The sequence below is a fragment of the Saccostrea echinata genome, unplaced genomic scaffold, assembly GCF_033153115.1.
Source record: "Saccostrea echinata isolate AGI-Se365-2 ecotype Australia unplaced genomic scaffold, CSIRO_AGI_Sech_v1 ptg000033l, whole genome shotgun sequence".
NCBI classification, from domain to species: Eukaryota; Metazoa; Mollusca; class Bivalvia; order Ostreida; family Ostreidae; genus Saccostrea; species Saccostrea echinata.
In genome coordinates, this window is record NW_026889782.1 from 21,054,788 (window position 1) to 21,074,077 (window position 19,290).

A 19,290-nucleotide genomic window follows, 5' to 3' on the forward strand; every position below is an offset into this window, starting at 1 on the left:
GCCATTCTTAAGCCTATTTACGCCTTCTGTGACACGGGGCCTCGGTTTTTAAGGTCTCTCCTAAAAACCTGCAACGATCATTTTGATTAATATGCCGGGGCTTTGAAACAGTTGGTTCCTATTTTTGTCGACTTCAATTTGTCATAATCATAATATGGTGCCTTTTACTATGACTAGAAAAGAAATTTGATTTAGCAAAGAGAAACTAAATTGCTTTCCCTATCTACGACTTTTTGGATCAACCCTCGTATATTGCTACATCAGTAAGGAAAGTTGACGATTGAAAATTGAAGTCATCACATTTATCATAAGGCTTTTTCTTGTTAGCTTCCCATTAATGTCTTTTTCTGTTAAATATCCAAACATGAAACAGATGTGTCAGACTCTGTGGTATCTCTTATTTCAAGCTCACTGGGATATATAGAGTCGACATATGAATGGAAGTAACTATTGTAAATTGATAATACGTGGTCGATATATCAAAATGTCGCGTTGAATGCCACAGCAAGTTTTTTTTTTTCAATTATGAACAACCTGCAATATTTTTTTTAAATATCTTCAAAGCAAATGAGACTAAGATATGATATAATGCATTGATATAAATTTTCAACTTAATTTTGCTGTAAATGATGCATATTTCATTTCCCTAAATATTTTATTTTTATTTAATACTTATTTGTTTATTTATTCATTTTAGTTTTTAATTGGTACAAACACGAAGAACAGAAAAGAAAAAGGTGAAGATAACAAACAATTATCGATTTGAAATAAAAATTACAAGCAATACAAATCTGTAAACAGGGCATAAAACCCGAACCCCTGGAAATTCCAGAGGTGGGATCAGGTGCCTAGGAGGAGAAAGCATTTCCTGTTGAGGGGTCAAACCTGTCGTGAGCCCTATGTATTGATCAGGTAAAACGAACATTCCGCAGTCAAACTTAATGTAAAAACAAAAGCCTGATAATTAGTATGAAATACGTCAGGTAGATAGGTTTTATTTGTTAACAACGTCACCCAAAAATTGGAAATTTATTCTTCCAATTCCAGTTTTTAAATATTGCAATAAATAAATAAAATATTTGTTTACGTTTTATTTTGCATAAATGAAACTTCTTCCGGTGTTATTTTAAAAACATATTTAACCAATCAAAATCCAAAAACATGTCCACCAGAGATTAATACATACCATTTCATTTTGTGACACTTTGTTTCGCGTCATACTTCCTGTCTACAGTCTCATGATTTGTAGTGTTCATTTAACACCAACCTCCATCAGTTCTGTGTCTTTGTATAATGTCAGGGTCATATAGTGGTGACTAATATTTTTCATTTTAGACTGAGAATGCACACGTAACAGTTAAAAGGCGTTGTCTGAATGAAATCACTAAAACAGATGATGATCTAAGAATTTTTTTTTCTTCTATATACTCTTAAGCTATGTATAATTTGCCGTCCCGATGGTTAAATAATTAAAAAGATGACAATCTTTGAGACATTTATCAATACACTCTTTAACAACATACGTTTCCTGTGATGTGCATAAAGAAAAATGTTTATCACATGTTTACTACTTTATACAGTAGATATTACATAATGTCGTTATCAAGTTGTGAAGCAACGACGGTTTTTGCCTGAAAGTATTGAAGACAAAAAGACTCATATATAAACAATGTAAAAAATGCGATAGCAATTTAAAAAATATATAGATATAAATGAAATATGTGGAGTTAACGAACAGTATTCGAGTTCAAATGTCCATTAAACATTACTAAATAGGAGCAGAGCAAACACGGACCTCTAAGACATCAGAGGTGGGATCAGGTCCCATGAAGGAGTGAGCATCATCTGTCTATAAAGAATCTCCCTTGGTTTGTGTTTGAATATCATTTTTATTCACTTCGTTGCCAAGGCTCGGGAATAAAAAACTCATAACTCATACAAAACACAAACAATGGGATATAAAATGTAGGTAAAGTTTATGTCTGTTTACATCTACATTCATTTTTATAATCTTCGAACTTTTCTCCAGTCTACTGTACATTATCAAATTTTTACATCTTATTTTCGCTAAATATGCATTAATTCTTTTAGCGAGACAAAATTTTCAATTCGGTTTCCTTGTATATAATCTATACTAATAAAAGTACACGCAAGAATGAAATTTTGGCGAGCATACCTTCTCGTGTAATTAGGCAAAAATAAAGTTCCAGCGAATAAAAATAGATTAACAGTATTTCATTCGACAGATCATCTAGGTATATTGAATTACTAGAGACCTACATCCTAACTGTTAGTAGCCTTTTTTTGAAAATCAAACTCTTTTTCCTTATTCGTTTTAATTTTCAAGAGCCACCTCATGTCTCTTGAAAATGAAAAAAGGAACTCAAGTTTTACTAACTAGCGCTGCTTACAAAACCTATATTTATTAAATAGCTAATAAATAGTCTATAATAATAATCTGCCAATGTATACGAATACGTCCCGAAACATTCTGAATGCGAGCGTTCAATATCGATCACGCAATCGTAAACAAAAATGGTGTCTGGTCATCCACTCAACGGCAATGCTTATGAGGGGTAATGGCAGCTAGGGTGAGATGTGTCTTTCTACACAGAAAATTTTGATTATTAATATATAATTTTTTGAGAATAAGCCTCAATAAAAACCTCAATAAGAAATCATAATACTTGGTGGGGGTCCTTGGAATGAAGTGATGTTGAACAGTTCAAGGGCTGGTGATGATATTGCATACTTAACTGGTGATGATATTGCATACTTAACTGTAAATATATTGAATAAATCTCTTTGAATTTGAATTAATTCATTTAAATAAATGATAAAAAAGCTAAGCTCGTGCATTTGCACAGCCAATTCATTCATGCGTGCGAAGCGCGAGTGAAAATATCAAAAATCCTGTATCACGAGTGAAATGAATTACACATACAACTACATAACATATTGAATTTTCTGCAGCTGTTTATTACATTTTCTTTGGTTTCCCTTTCTCTTTCTTTTCATAACACAGTGTCATCGGCTATGACGTTATAATAAAGCGGTTGAGAAGTCAGAGCTCAGCGATTGTGAGGTTGAAAACATATACATGTAATGTAAACATATCTGGGGAATCCTTGGCAGTTTTATCTCTGGTTTATTTACTCTCTTTATCTTCTAGCAGATCATGAAGTAATTTTTACAACACTCTTCGTGAAGGGAAGGAATATCAAGAGTTTTGCCGCACGTCAGATATTCTTTCAGACTGTGTGACAAAGTATCACTTTGATATTTTTTTTTTTACATTGTGACAAAATATCATTTTTAATTAATAAATAAATTATAGAATTTCATTGTTGAAAATGTAATAAAAATGCAGTATTCATTTATGTTGAATATGGATGAACATATCCTACGATGTGACAATATTATCAATTAGCAAGACAGGTTTGCTTAAGCATGTATACAACCGAATGATAGAAACTAAGTTGCTTTCTAAAGGAGTTTTCTTGAAAGGTATTTTTTGCTGAAAGGATTTCAAACATAAACTGCATCCAAATTTGCTTGAGATACCCCCTGCTAGAAACGGAGGGGTGTGTAGTGATAGGGGTGTCCGTCTGTCCATCTCTCTGCACGTTTGTCCGTCTTAGCTGTATCCACCATCCGATTCCTCCTATACCACTGATTAAAAAAATAAGACTTTTACAGAATCTTCACTACGTAGTGTCATTGTGGCCTCCTATTTCACTTTCTGATCTGATACATATTTGAACTTTCTTATAGCAAATCATGGACGTTGCCATTCTTTCTTTAATGTAAGAGGTACCTATCTCTTGCTCACAACTCCTCCAATACCACTAAATAAAAGTAGATGTTTTGATCGGACATATATCTGAGCTTTCCCATTACAAAACATGGAGACTGCCATTCTCTCTATAATATTGGGGATACCAATCCCTTATTCGATACTCCTCTCATAAAACTGAATAAAATTTAAAGAGACTTTCACAGAATCTTCACTACATGGTGTCTTCATGCAATTCCTGCTTTATATTTTGGGTCTTCCTCATCGCACAGACTTTGCAATTATACTCATTTTGGAGCGCAGGGGGGGGGGGGGGTTAACATTTTCTAAAGCTCCCTGTTCACAGTATCTCTAATTTTATTTTTATAGTCATTGTGAAATATTTCATAAATTTAAAGAAGCTTGTTATTCACAACTATTTTTTCAGGTATCAGATAAAGAATAAAAAATTGAATTTGATTTAAGGAATTTATTTTAAAAAACATGTTTTATTAAAATAGTCATGGCGTACACCCCCTCCTCTCAAAAAAAAATCTCTTGAAAAATAAGTTGATTTTTTTTTATTTATTTATAACCTCAGTAAGCTGAAACAATGAAATGTAACCCATGTTTTGATATTAGATATACAAAATAAGATATATAGCAATAATATACCTGAAAAAAAATTAAAGGCACTACCATGAATACTCATGTTACTATTTCACTGGAATGTAAAATCATACTTTGTTCATGGTAAAGAACTACGCACGGTAACTCCCGACTCCCGCCTACATTTTACAACCATTTAATTCAATATTGATGACGATTTGGCCATAAAATCTTTGTTTAATACAAAGATCAGTTCAATGGTAATTGATTAATTATTTTAATTCCAGTGCCAAATAGTAAAATATCCCTAATTCCAGCTCTTGAAATCAGGGGGGTAGACGATATTTTCCACTGAAATCGGGCTATAAAACATCACCATATTCTGAAATAGTCTTGGATATGAATAAATGTTTCTTAAATCTTTTTCTTATGTTTTATGCATATAAAATTAAGCATATATATTAGTAAAATATAATGTTTCAGTTGTAAAGCACTTGGAAATTGCTGAAAAAATAAGCATTTTTGTCGTTTTTTGTATATAAACATATGTCCCCCCCCCCCCCGTGAAACACAAAAAGCTTTGGTATGAATTTGTGAAATGACAGTCCATATTACCCGTAAAAAGGAATTTTTGTTTCACGGGGGGGGGGGGGAGACGTTTTAAAAATATTTTCCGTTTTCCGTTGATTTCTATAGTGAAAAACACGACTTCTACCAAAATTTTAGAGTTATCTCTCGTTGTTTTCCCAAAGAAGTAATGTTTTATGAAAATCCATATAAATATCAATATAAATATTCAAAATCATTCGAATATCTTAACTTTTGAAAATTGACTTGGAGGTAGGCGGGGGAACAATACTATCGTTCGCAGTTCTTTTCTTATCTTCAAGTGCAAAAAGATCGGGGTTCATATTTTAGACTCCTTGACGTAGGATTGTTCTTTATCATCTGACTAAAACTATTAAGACTATCCTTGAGCGTTTATTTACATAAGAGTATTGTCATGATAATGATATTTTTAAAACAACACTAGTTTAAATCAATATCTAATCTTTTTTTTTAGGTGCAAAAAGATCAGGTTTAACTGGTCTGCAGTAATACAGAAGGCATATGAAAAATTGGTATTACAATACTTTCAGGTGCATACCGCTTTACAAAAATAATACAATTACAAATAGCCTACAAACAATAGAAAAAATATTAAGCATATTGCTTATTTTGATCTCAATCCAGAATATGATTATAAATATATTTTCATTAATTAGCAAAAATCAAAATATCTACAACTTTTTTTCACACCCCATCAATACAGAACGATTTATATGGTACAAAAGATTCCCCTTTTTATCAGTCTTTACACTCAAAACATTAAGTAAGTGGCTGATGAATACATGTCAACATGACTTAAAAAGCATAACTCAAGTAAATAGCTTATCATTTTATTTCGTAAAAAGTTAGGGTTTTGTAATCGCTACATATGCAACATTCATTTCTTTCCTTGGCAATTTTCAAAAATACTGGACTTTTGAGATTTTGGAAAATCAAAGAGTTTACCAGAATTTGATAACACATGGATATTATTACTATGCATACCAGCAACATATATATTTCCCAGTGAATCGCTCTCCAATCCATAAGGACATTTTAGTTCGGGACTAGTATAATCCCAGGCAGTATCCCATTGTTCACTTATGGCTCTTACTTTGTTAATCTTCCAGTCAGTATACACAATAATTCCAGATTTTGCAACAAGAATATGAAAAGCAGAAGAGCCTGCTGTATCAAATTTCTTTATTTCGTTACCAAACTTATCTATTTTAACAATCTTGCTGCCACATGCCAAGTATAAGTCTTCCTTCCAACCTGATATCCCAAAGCTTTCAAAATCAAGGTTGATGCTTCTCACTCTCTTGAAATCAGATATAGAAAACACTTCAATAGATTTTGTAATTTTGCATGTCACAAACAATTCATTTCCTTTTTGCAATATGCCAAAAGGATCATAAAGAGATCCTATGTCTCCAATCAATTTCCATTCCTTCTTCGAGAGTTCCCCATAACAACATTTCCCATTTTTTCCATCAGAAAATATAAATGATTTGTTTAAAAGAAAAGTTCCATTGCGCACACATCCTCCATTGATGTTAAATTTAGTAACTAAGTGTAACTGCACATTCTCCAAATCAAAGATGTCACTTTTGATGTCGTGAAAAATCTCACTGACCTCAATGGTTGCCAATGTTTTAATTTTTTCTACTTCTTTCAAAATAGGTTCTTTTTTAACCATTATTCGCACTACCCTCGTTCTAAATCTAGTGCTTCTCAATTGCTGAAATGACTTATTTGCAGCACAACATTTTTTCATAAAGGTAGAATCATCTTTTTCTTTAGCTTTTTCAAGCATGTCAGAACAAAAGTCAGCAAACTGGATCCCATCATTGAAAGTGACTACATTTCTGGTTAGCATTTCTTTGCCTTTCTTGACAACAGCAGAAAACTCATTCAAATATTCACTTTTCAATCTTTCAATGAGACGAATAACATTGTTTATTTCTTTTTCAGTTTCTTCTGTGATTTTGTCTAAGGTGTCTTCTAGTTCCGTAATATTCCTCTCTTGTCCGTCTTTTGCGTCTATTAATTTCTTTCTAAAACTTCTTATATCTTCTACCATGCTATCAATTTTGCCACTTGATTTATACGTTTCTACAGCCTTTTCAACCGCTTCAACAGAATCACATTGTCTATGCTCCATTCCAACACAGATAATGCAACATGGCTGTTCATGTCCATAACAGTAGAGATTCAACTTATGGTCTTGATGCTTTTTGCAAAAGTCATCTTTTCCTAAAATTGATTCGCAGCTAGGTTAAGGACGCCCATGAAATATACGCCTTAATATATTCAGGGAAAATGAATACAATTTTAATATTTTTTTTAACAGCATTAGTTTTGATAAATGTGATATGTGGTGTTTGCACTTGTATATATCGGGTCTCTGCTGACTTCGGACAAAACGACATAGCTTACATCAGCTGTTTGTCACGTGACAGTTTTAAAATTAGAACATATATGTACTACTACAAAGATCGTAAAAGTTCAACGATATACGGGCATTTTTCCGCTATAAAATTTATTCTGTTTTCCTTGAGACAAATTCCTTAACACGAAAAGTGCTGGGAGCAACTTCCTCATGCTCGGGAATTCTTTAAAATTTAGCCGTCTTTCTAAAAACTCCAGTCAAAAATGTAATTCGCATTGGAATAATGTTACATTACGGAATAAATCAACAATGCACAACCAGCTCCCAACACTTTTCAGAATAGTAGGGATAATAGCTACACGTGTTTAAAAATTCAGAATTTATAGTGAAGCGGATATCGTTGAACTTTTGATATTTTCGAGGGGCTGGACCTGTCATTCTAGCATGTTACTGTACAAATGTGCTCCCTATGGCCTAATATAAAGTCTACACATTATCAATTTAGTTTGACAATAAAATGTGGATTAACATATTTCAGAATATTTCTCTCTTTTGGTCCGACTACGCGTGTTTCGTATTTATTTTTATTTTTACAAGCTACGATAAAAGCTTGATCCACGCCTCAAGTACAGAGAAACTGCGTGTCAAACTAAGAAATGACGTCATCTCAGTAAGTACAGCGAGATCAAGCTGGCTTTCATTCTACATACGCTAAGTGGTATTATGGCAAGATAAGTTGCACATCCATTTATCTTTATAATATTTATGATAAACGAAAGTATTTAATGTGTTTTAAAAAGAACATATAGTATTTATTCATCGAGATTCATTTGTATTGTTTTAACGTGACGTCATAGTAGCTTTACCGAACCTCTGCATAGGCTGACGTATATATGGGAGTCCTTAACCTAGCTGCGTTGTATATGTTGCGATTTGATCTGATCCAAGGGGTATACGTTGTGGCCTCTTGACAGCAGAAGTTTTCTATGGCATTTTGTACAAATCTTGCACAAAAACTCCAAACAAGATAAACAGAAATCAGACGCGCCTTCCTCCTCGTTTTCTCTCAAACAAGGATCACAAAGTTTCTGGTCTGGACTTTTAAGAATTTTCTCCAGTATTTCATTCACAGGGAAACATCCTGCCCATTCCGCTGGTTTATCAAAGGGACCGACAACAGCAATGAATTCTCTACATAATGGACAATTAAAACCCAATCTTGTGTCCGTAGATTTACACAAACTAACAATATGTGACGATAAACAGTCGTGACAAAAGGAATGAGAACACGGTAGATATCGGGGAGTTTTAAATTTCTCAAAGCAAATAGAACATACTGTTACATCCTCAAATGACGAACTGTCAGTCAAAGCGGTGGCCATTCTCTTTAACACAGTACCTGTTAGAGTTTATTTCCTGCTAAGAAAATAGGACACTGCAAGAACTATATGTACGAAAGCTTGTATTAGTCATAATTTCATTCTTTTCAAATCTATAATTATGAATTAATGAAATATATGGAGATAACGAACAGTATTCAAGCTCAAAAGTCCATTAAACAATACAAAATAGGAGCAGAGCAAACACGGACCTCCAAACATTAGAGGTGGGATCAGATGCCATGGAGGAGTGAGCATCCCCTGCCGACCGGTCACACCCGCCGTGTGCACCTTGTCATGATCGGGAAATAACGGAAAAATCCGTCGACAATTCAGTGTGTAAATAACGGCCTAACAATTAGTATGAAAAACGTCAATCAGCATTTGACTCAATGATAAATTGTATTTGCTGACAAGGTCATTGTACCGACCATAGAACTTACAAAATGATGACTTTAAACGAGACAGCTGATATTCTTGTTTCATCAACTTGTTTGTCAATAATTTACCTCGTTTTAGAAATTGTACATACGTAGAGCATGCTCTTGCGTATCGAATCAACTGAGAGATATATACCCCGTATGCAGGTGATGAAGGTATATTGCTGCATAAGTAAGGGAAGTTTACGATTGAAATGTTAAAATCATCACGTTTATCATAAAGCTTTGTTCTCAGATTACCATTAACGTCTTTTTCAAGTAAAATATCCAAATATGAAATAGATGTGTCAGACTCTGTGGTATCTTTTATCCCAAGCTCACCAGGATTTATCGTATCGACATAAGAATGGAAATAGCCATTGTTAATTGACAATACATCGTCGATATATCTAAATGTCGAGTTGAAGGCCACAGCAAGTGTTTTCTTCTTTTCAAGTACAAGATTTTGGACAAATTCTGCTTCATATGAATACAAAAAAAGGTCTGCTAATAACGGGGCGCAATTGGTACCCATTGGAATTCCAATAGATTGTTGGATGACCTGGTCTCCAAAAACTACATAGATATTGTCAATCAGAAACTCAAGCATCTTTTTAATGTCAACTTCAGAGTACTTGTGTGTACAATCAGAATGTTTTTAACAAAATAATTTTGCAAATGACCAATGACAAGGTAAGTATATTTACGAGTTCCATTTTTATTGAAAAAGCAGCTGTCAATGATATCAAAAAGCCTGGACTTTAATTTATCGTGGGGAATGGTTGTGTGTAAAGTTGAAAAGTTGTAAGTTTTTAAGCTGTTTATTTTGGTAAAATTCTGTGATTTCAAATTTTCCAAAAGTTCCTTGGAATTTTTAAGTATCCACATCTGATTTACACAACCTCTCGAATATATTGTTGCACAGTACTCTTGAAGTTTCTCCTTCACCACTGTTAATATCTTAGTGAGGAGTAAAGAAAGAGGCTTCGTTGAACATTTAATGGAACCCGCTATGTATCTTTGTTTATAAAATTTGCAAATAAACTCCGAAACGGGTGCAAGCGAGTTCTTACTAACTCCTCTATGAATACACTTGGAACAAGATGCTGTCCGTAAACTATATTCAGATTTTACTCGCATAGTAAGTATCGTACATTAAATTTAAAGTCTACTTTCATATAAACAGCCATGAAATAGCAAAAACGTGAATATGGTGACAACTGACAATTCAGGTTGGCGGATCTAAGTTACTGGCAATTTTTAATGAAACTGACAACAAGCAATTGTTTATTTATTTCATGAAACATCATCACTGAATTATTCAATCAAAACTTGATTTAAAAATTATATAAAAGACATAAGTTGTGATAACCGATTAAAAAAGGAAAAGTGCAAATTATTTCCGACATTCACCGATCTTAATATTGACGGAAACTTCTAGAACATCATATAGCATTTAGTCCGATGTTAAAAAGAAAAACTGAATGAAAAAAAAAACTTTTGAGTGAAAGGTCATCGAAAAAATGGTAAATCATTGATAACACTATAAGTTGTGAATATATATATATATATATATATATATATATATATATATATATATATATATATATATATATATATATATATATATATATATATATATATATATATATATATATATATTTATATATTCCTCACTGAAAGCATAGTGACAACGAAGTACAATTTGTAGTTCGTAATAATTTGCTTACATGAAATGAAAACATTAATGAATAAGGTATTGTTCAAATACAATTAAAGCTGTTAAAAATTTGTGCTTTAATCAATACATTTCAAGTTTTTTTTCCGATTACAGTTTTTTGTATCAAATACTCGGCATATTCATAGGGCGTTAAAAGCTAATGTTTACAACAAAAAATCAATTTATCATTAAAATGTGCATATTCGCTGCTTTTTTTTCCTTGACGGAAATGAAATAAGAGCACCCGAAGTACAATATCCATAACATCGTACATGTATATTAGCATGCTTCACATAAACGTCAATGAATGAAATTGTTATTTTCAAGTTTTTACAAAAGGGAGATGGTGACGTACATCTACTTCTGATCCAAAGGTAAATGTGGGATTTTGAACAATTTGAAAGTATTTCTTCCTGCTATAAGCCTGTAGGCTGTCGGTAGAAACTACAATATATATCTGTCGGTAGTGGTATAAATTCAATTCCCCACGCTTGTGCGGGATTTTATCTACTATTTAATAAATGAATGACAAAATATAGTATTTTGAATATCAATGATACTGGTATTGTTATATTTTCTAGAATTTTTATCTTCTCTATAATTAGATATTGAAACCTTTGCATGATGAATTGTACAAACAAAAATTAAAAATGGCAGTGATTTAAAGTACTTGTTTGATAATACGCTACACATACAGATGGCTAGATAAACTAGTCAAAATGTATGTACATCAACCAAGTTCAAGTGTCATATGGGGCATATACCGAGACTTGCTTCAAAAAGCTCTTTAAAGTAAATCTTATGGCCCTTCTAATGAAAGGACCTTGTTATGATCCTTGTTAGCAAATATAACTTATCATTTCGTCGTATTTTGACAGCCGTATTTCATACCAATTGTTAGGCCATGCACATACTTAATTTTACTAAGGATTATCCGTCTACGTTATTAATACACATTGCTCACTGCGGCTGTGACCGGCCGACAGGGGATACCTACTCCTCCTAGGCACCTCTTGAATTTCGGGGCCCTGTGACAGATTTATTTGTAGCTTTCTGATATCGATCAATGTTTATTTTTAACTTTTTAGATTCACTTTGCAAAATTATGATAAAAGGATTTTTTTTGGTATTTTAATACTTGTTTGGAAAAAAAATACTCAGTAAGAAGTTTGAAAAATAAAGCAATAATAAACAACTCAAAACTTTTCATTCATTTCTTTCAAAATGAAAATTAAACTGTAGGGCTGAGTTTCAATTTTCAATATCTTAGCATAAATATTTGTTTTGTATAGAATTACATTGTCAAAGCTGCCTCTGTGTCACCCTACACTTCTATAGAATAAAGAATACATATTTCGAATCCTGGTCATATATTGAGGGGGAAAAGAGGAAATAAGAGAATCGAAGGCTACACTTAAATTAATTTAATATATTTCAGTTACGAAATTTTCAAAAACTATAATTTATTTATAATTTTTACATTGTATACTAAAGTTCCTGGATGTATGTTTGTTTTTCGCTACCTTCCATCAAATAATTATACATTTGTAATTATAACTGGAAATGCCCTTCTCCTTTAAATATCAAATAGGAAAATACAAGTGTACAAAAACTGTTTAGAAGTTAAAAAATGATAAATAATGTGCGTTTTTCCTATAGAGTTTTGAAAGAAAATGTCAATAATCATCACAGACTGAAAGAAATGTCTTCCATATATATTGATATTGGGACCACTGATATTTAGAAAGGACTAACAAATCATGGATATTTGTGTTGACAAGTAGGTGAAAAATGTACAGTTCTGTAGGAAAGCTACATGTATTACCACAATATTCATCTAATATTCAAAATGTTTTGATAACTGCTTTATGTCACCTGCATATTTTTGTTAGAATGATCCTACAGAAGTGAAAATGAACTATTTAATCTCATGAATTCTCCATTTGGTACATTTAAAACAATTTTAAAGTTTTTGTTTTCAGAAATTCATTCTTTGGTTGTAACAATTTAAGAATTCATGATTTATATTAAATACAAAAGGAATTTTAACGTTAACACATCTATTTAAGAAAAAACTCTAAAATTATAATTTGTTTTCTACGAGAGATTATATATTTTTTTTAATAGTTTTTTCCTCTACATTTCTATTGAAATCTCAATAGCAAACCAAACTAGATGTTCAAAGTTTCAATAGATGTAAATGACAATAGATTTAAAGGGATTTAGAATGTACTAAAATGGGCTGAAAATAAAATAAATGGATATTTGGGGTTTTCCTGGCCTTATTTCTCGTGCTAAAAATAATAGTCATAAAAGTCATATCACAATAGGAATATTAGAACAGAATATATAAGTTAATAACCCCCCTTTTTTTTCTTTTTTTTTTTGCTTGGACAAGGTTCCGTCTCCTTTTAACACAAATACATTTTTCGATATAATTCGATATACAGACATCTCAGTTTTTGTTTTCAGCAAGAAACGTCGGAGTTGTAAACGGCTTTTCATCTGATTCGTTGCCCTTCAACTGTTTCATCAGATTGAACTTTTGATAACATTTCCTTTCTTTACTTTACTTTAGTATTATATAGACAGAATCAAATGTGGTCATGGGTACAAAGGGAAAATCCAATCCCTCTAGAGGTCCATCCATCAGTTACATGGGCGAAGAATGTACAGTTCTCTCTATTGAGAAAAAAAATCATCTGTTTCGTATACACCTTTGCAATTTGTTGCAGATAAAGATAAAAAAAATTTAACCTAACACACTAATGTATTAATTGACATTATTTCTTTTTAACTCTGTTTTAGGCAAGTAGTCACCTCAGTGCTTTTGATAGAACACGACAGATTGGTCATTGCAAATAAGAAATTGTTGTGATTCTGTCAAGTCTGGTAGTAATGCAATGCTCCATTATTTGATGTTCGAATCATTGTCTTCTATTTTCTCTAAGTTGGATTAAGAGGAGATCTCTCTGTCATCTACACCGTAAAAAGCAACGGTATGAAATCGCGGATAATCTTTCGCTTTCAGATGTTTTACAAAGTCTAATTTAGAATTTACAAGGTTTACATGTAAAACATACCTCTTGTTTCATTTATCTCAGCGCATGGTATCTTGGTGTTGGAAATACCTGTCATCAGGTTTCTTCAACTAATGTCTCCATTATTACGGAGCCTGGCGATATGATAAATAATTTATTAGTTTTGACGAAGAAATCAATTGATTAATATAATAAACCAACTTTACTATATGTTTTAATCAAATAAAAGAACACACATGATTAAGCAAATTCTGCGTTATTAACTTTTTAAATTACACTATGTCACTAAAACAAATGCACAAAAAATACATACCGCAGCTTTTGCAATGTCATCGTTGTCAATCTAAGATGCTAATTAGACTCAACAGGAAAAAGCTTTTATATAAAATATAATATAAGCTGCTATTCCACTAAGGTAATATTTTTCAATCTGTGTTTAGCGTATTATACAGAGGTTATTTTTTTAGATTAAAGATTTACCCATTTTAATTATTTTTCAGAAAACAGGCGTATAGATTCGACCTTTTTTTTTTTTAAAAAAAAAAGACAGCAATTATCTGTCTAATCACTCAACAATACAATCTTTTTAAGATAGAAGTATTCATTGAAACTATAATGTAAATGACCGCCGAAATATGGCTGAAATATTGCCGACTCGGCGTAAAGCTATAATAATCAATCAGTCAATCATAAGGTGAATGACAGAAGTTCAGATATAACTTTGTGCTTTTTATTCACTTCGTTTGCAATAGGACACCATGAAGCAAAAGATATTGTTTTGTGTATAAAGGAATAAATGAAACTCAAACTTCTGATTTCTTTTTTTTCATTTTCAAAATATATTTTAAAATATAAAAAAGAAAGAGGGAACGCTGGCATAATATACTCAGAGTTCTTAAATTTCATTTTAGTTTAATAACTTTTCTGGAAAAAGTTATCAAAACGGTAAACTTATAACTTGCCTGGAAAAAGGTAAAGAGTAAATGCTAGATTGAATGGTGTTAACATGGTTTACTATTCACCTTATTTGTAAGGTTTATTTTTCAAATGTAAAGGGCAAGACAGAACACAAAGTAATGAACTTTACAGGATAGAAAAAATAAAGAGAATTCTATGGTGAACCGTTCGCGCATGATTTGAACGCATGTGACATTTTCGTATTCTTACCCGTTGTCAAGTGTGTTGCTAACGCTGAGGGTAACATTACGGACTGTTAAATGTGTATAAACCAATCAGATTTTAGTATTTAACATGAAAGTATAAATCTATATATTTATTTCAACTCTACAAAAAGTTCATATTTATAGACGTCTTTGTTTTTGTAATTTATTTTTTCTATCCTGTAAAGTTCATTACTTTGTGTTCTGTCTTGCCCTTTACATTTGAAAAATAAACCTTACAAATCTGATGGTTTGCCAATTCTTGCATTTGGTCGTGCAGATACATTGTTATTAATTATTAACTTTCTTAAGTGTTCAGGCCAAATGGGCCATTCAACATTCAACATTTTTATACAAATATCCTGTGATTTAAATCTTGAAAATATATACGTAGCATTTCAGTTCTGATGAATCAAGAGTCGGATAATCTTCATCTGCGCGGCTATACAAATACCGATAATTACTGCAGATGCAGCAGCACGGTGAGATCATGGACACCAAATAAATGTAAAGTGTGAGGGAAAAAAATATGACTTTTATGCATGCTATCAATAAGGAATTGTTCCATCGAAACAATAAAAGATAACATTTCATATTCCCGTGTACGATTTCTAACACAACCATAAATAAATGTAGATCCACCAACGCTGTGACCAATAATTGGATTAATGGTTTCTGTGCTACATATCGGTATTCTATTTCACTTCAATTGGCTTATTTTAATTCACACATTTTAACTATTTTTTTATATAGAATTGTTTGTTTTAAATCAATTCTAAATTATATTTGTTACAGCATATAGATTCAACATATAGTCAACAAATAATTTTGAAGCACTGAGATGTATGAAAAATATGAAGATATGAAATAGTGCTTCATGCATAGAGACAAAATTTGTTGAAATGCGCACCTGCTGCATCAAAATTGGTACCGTATATGATTTACTTGATGACCCCTGTGTCGAGGCCTGTGCTGGTGCACTATTTTCCTCGAGGATCTCTACAGCCCAGTAGCTAAGTACTTTTACACTAGCTTGAAAATTCGGAGATATATTTAATGACTGTGGTAAAAATTTAGAAATTCGTTTCAAAATTAAGGATTATCTCCCTCATGCATAGCTCTGATCCTTCAAGGTATTTGGCTCCAGTCTTTTGCATCGCCCTTTTCAGTTCTTCAAAGTTTTTTTTTTTTTTTAATTTGAATATTTCGCATTTCCAACGTTTCGGCATGAGCGTCACTGAATAATTTGTTGAAATGCGCATTTGGTGCAACAAAATAGGTACCGTATAAAATTTACATGAATCGATGTAATTTAACCATGTTAGCAGGTTTACTAATGACTTTGGTCCTTGCTATATTTAAAATCACAGTGAGTTGGAGTGTTTTTTTCCGCAACCCTGGACTGTTTTATGTTTACAATAATAAATGAAATTTCATAAAACATGTAGTTACATTATATTTTGTGTCCTTGAAAGAGTCTTGATAAGATACAGTTATCAATATTATAGATAAATAAGATAAGTCGTTAAATCTTGTTGAGGTTACAAAGGGTGATAGAGTATAGCAATTTATTTATCTTTCTGCATAAGACATAAAACGAATCATTGACATTCAAGTTCTCCATATATAACGGCATTATTTTTTAACTTAAAGAAATACAAATAGAGGGTATAACTAAGACAATACGTTTGGTACATTATAGGATATTACACTAAAAAACTGAGACTTTACTTACATAAGATCTATTACTTTTGAGGGGACAGTTGTAACCCAAGGATATGATACATTACCAGACTGGAAAACATAAAATCTATAACGTGCAAAAAGTTCAATAAAATGTCATTCAAACTCTAAATATCAAAAAAAGCTTATGCAAATCGTGCATGTCATCATTTTATGTTACACCTGGTACATAATTGTCAGATCATTTCGTAAAAAGAAATTGTTTTATAATTGCTACATACACAACATACATTTCTTTCTTTATCAATTTTCATAAATACTGGAGTTTTCATGTTTGAAAACATCCTTATCAGCTCACCTGAATTTGATATCACATGAATATTATGACTTTGCATACCGGCAACATATATATTACCAGAAGAATCATTATCAAGTCCGTAAGGACATTTTAATTCGGGACTTGTATAATTCCAGACAGTGTCCCTTTGTTCCGTTATTGCACTTACTTTGTGAATCTTCCAATCCGTGTAAACAATAGTTCCAGATTTTGTGATAAGAATATTAAATGCAGTAGAGCCTGGCCTATCAAATACCTTTATTTTATTACCTACATTATCAATTTTGACAATCTGGCTGCCACAAGCCAGGTAAAAATCTTCCTTCCAGCTTGAAATCCCATAAAATTCAAAATCAAGGTTTATACTTCTCAGTTTCTTAAAGTCAGACATAGAGAACACTTCAATAGATTTTGAACCAACGCATGTTATAAGCAATTCGTCTCCTTTTTCCAATATGTCAAAAGGATCATGTAATGATTCAATCAATCCCCAATCCTTCTTTGACTGCTCCCAATAACAAACTCTTCCTTTCTTTCCATCAGAAAATATAAATGTTTTGTTTGATAGCCATGTTCCACTGCGTACTTTTCCTTTAGTGGTACTAAATTCAGTAATTAAATGCAGCTGCACATTGCTCACATCAAATATAATATTTGGAATATTTTGAATCAATTCAGTGACCTCCACACATGCAATTTTTTTTCATTTTTATTATTTCTTCCACTAAGGATTCCTTTCTAGCATGAATCCGTACTTCTCTTGTGCCAAATCCTACTCTTTTCAATTGCTGATATGTCTTTTTTGCAGCATGATAACTTATCATCATATTTGACTCATTTTGATTTTCTTTGGCTTTTTCAAGCATTTCGGAACAAAATTCAGTACACTTGATTCCATCACTAATAGTGATCGCAGTTGTATTAAGCATTTCTTTACCTTTTTTAACAGCAGCAGAAAACTCATCCAAATGTTCTGTTTTTAATCTTTCTATGTGCATAACAATTTCCTGTAATTCTTTTTCAGTCTCCCGCGTAACGTTGTCTAAAGTGTCTTCTAGTTCTGTAATATTCAACTCTTGTGCGACTTTTGCATCTATCAGTTTCTGTCTAAAATGTCTCATATCTTTTAACATGCTATCAATTTTGCCACTTGCTTTGTAGGATTGTGCAGCTTTTTCGACAGCTTCAACAGAATCACATTGTCTATGCTTTGTTCCACGACAGATTATGCAACATGGTTGCTCATGTTCGTAACAATAGAGTTTCAACTTTTGGTCTTGGTGCTCATTACATGTATTGTCTTTTCTAAGGGCTGACTGTATGTGGTGCGGTTTGATCTCGTTCAAAGTGCAAATGTTGTGTTCTTTTGATAACAAATGTTTTCTGTGATATCTCGTACAGATTTTGCACAAAAACTCCGAACAGGTTAAGCAAAAGTCCGATGCATCTTCTTTTTTCATTTTCTCTCAAACAAGAATCACATGTTTTTTTGGTCAGGGCTTTTAAGAATTTTCTCCAGTATTTCATTTACAGGAAAAATTTCTGCCCATTTTTCTGGCTTGTCAAAGGAACTGACAAATGGAATGTGTTCTCGACACAATGGACAGTCAAATCCCAGGCGTGGTTCCGTAGCTTTGCACAAACTAACAATATGAGACGATAAACAGTCGTGACAAAAAGAATGAGAACAGGGTAGATATCAGGGTGTTTTAAATTTCTCAAAGCAAATCGAGCACATTGTGATGTCCTCAAATGACGAGCTGTCGATGAAAGCAGTGGCCATCCTCTTTATCTCTAGAACTGTTAGTATTAACTAACTTGAAACAGAGGGCGCTGCAAGGACAAGGTGTATGGAAGCTTGTGTTCGTCATGATTTCATTCTTTTTAAATCTCAAATATTTCTGAGTTATTAACTGGGTATGGGGGCAATTTAGAGTCTTGGTTGACCTGAAGGTGAAAATACTGCCCGAGGTCCCAAGGTCCAAGAAATCAAATTTTACCCGAATCCCAGTCTATAACTGTTTTGTTATACCCTTCACTTAAGATAAAACACAAATTGAAAACCTATTAACAGATTTCATCAATATGTAACAATTACTTTCTAAGTAATTGGCTTTTTAAAAAACCACAGTTTTCCCGTGGTGTCATCATTCAATTAGAATACGATAAGTCTTGCAGCTCTAAACT

General features: G+C 32.3%; 1 protein-coding gene across 1 annotated transcript; it reads right to left on the reverse strand.

Annotated features, from left to right (window-relative positions):
- Window positions 1-5,686: 5,686 nt before the first annotated feature.
- Window positions 5,687-7,234, reverse strand: LOC133198749 (uncharacterized). The gene has a single exon (XM_061334754.1). The coding sequence runs from the start codon at window positions 7,134-7,136 to the stop codon at window positions 5,871-5,873; it is 1,266 nt and encodes a 421-aa protein (XP_061190738.1). The 5' UTR covers window positions 7,137-7,234; the 3' UTR covers window positions 5,687-5,870.
- Between the last annotated feature and the right edge of the window lie 12,056 nt (window positions 7,235-19,290).

What these genes read in the sequence shown, in the direction of transcription:
- LOC133198749 (XM_061334754.1), bottom strand. Translation starts at nt 7,136, where the DNA reads ATGGAGCATAGACAATGTGATTCTGTTGAAGCGGTTGAAAAGGCTGTA.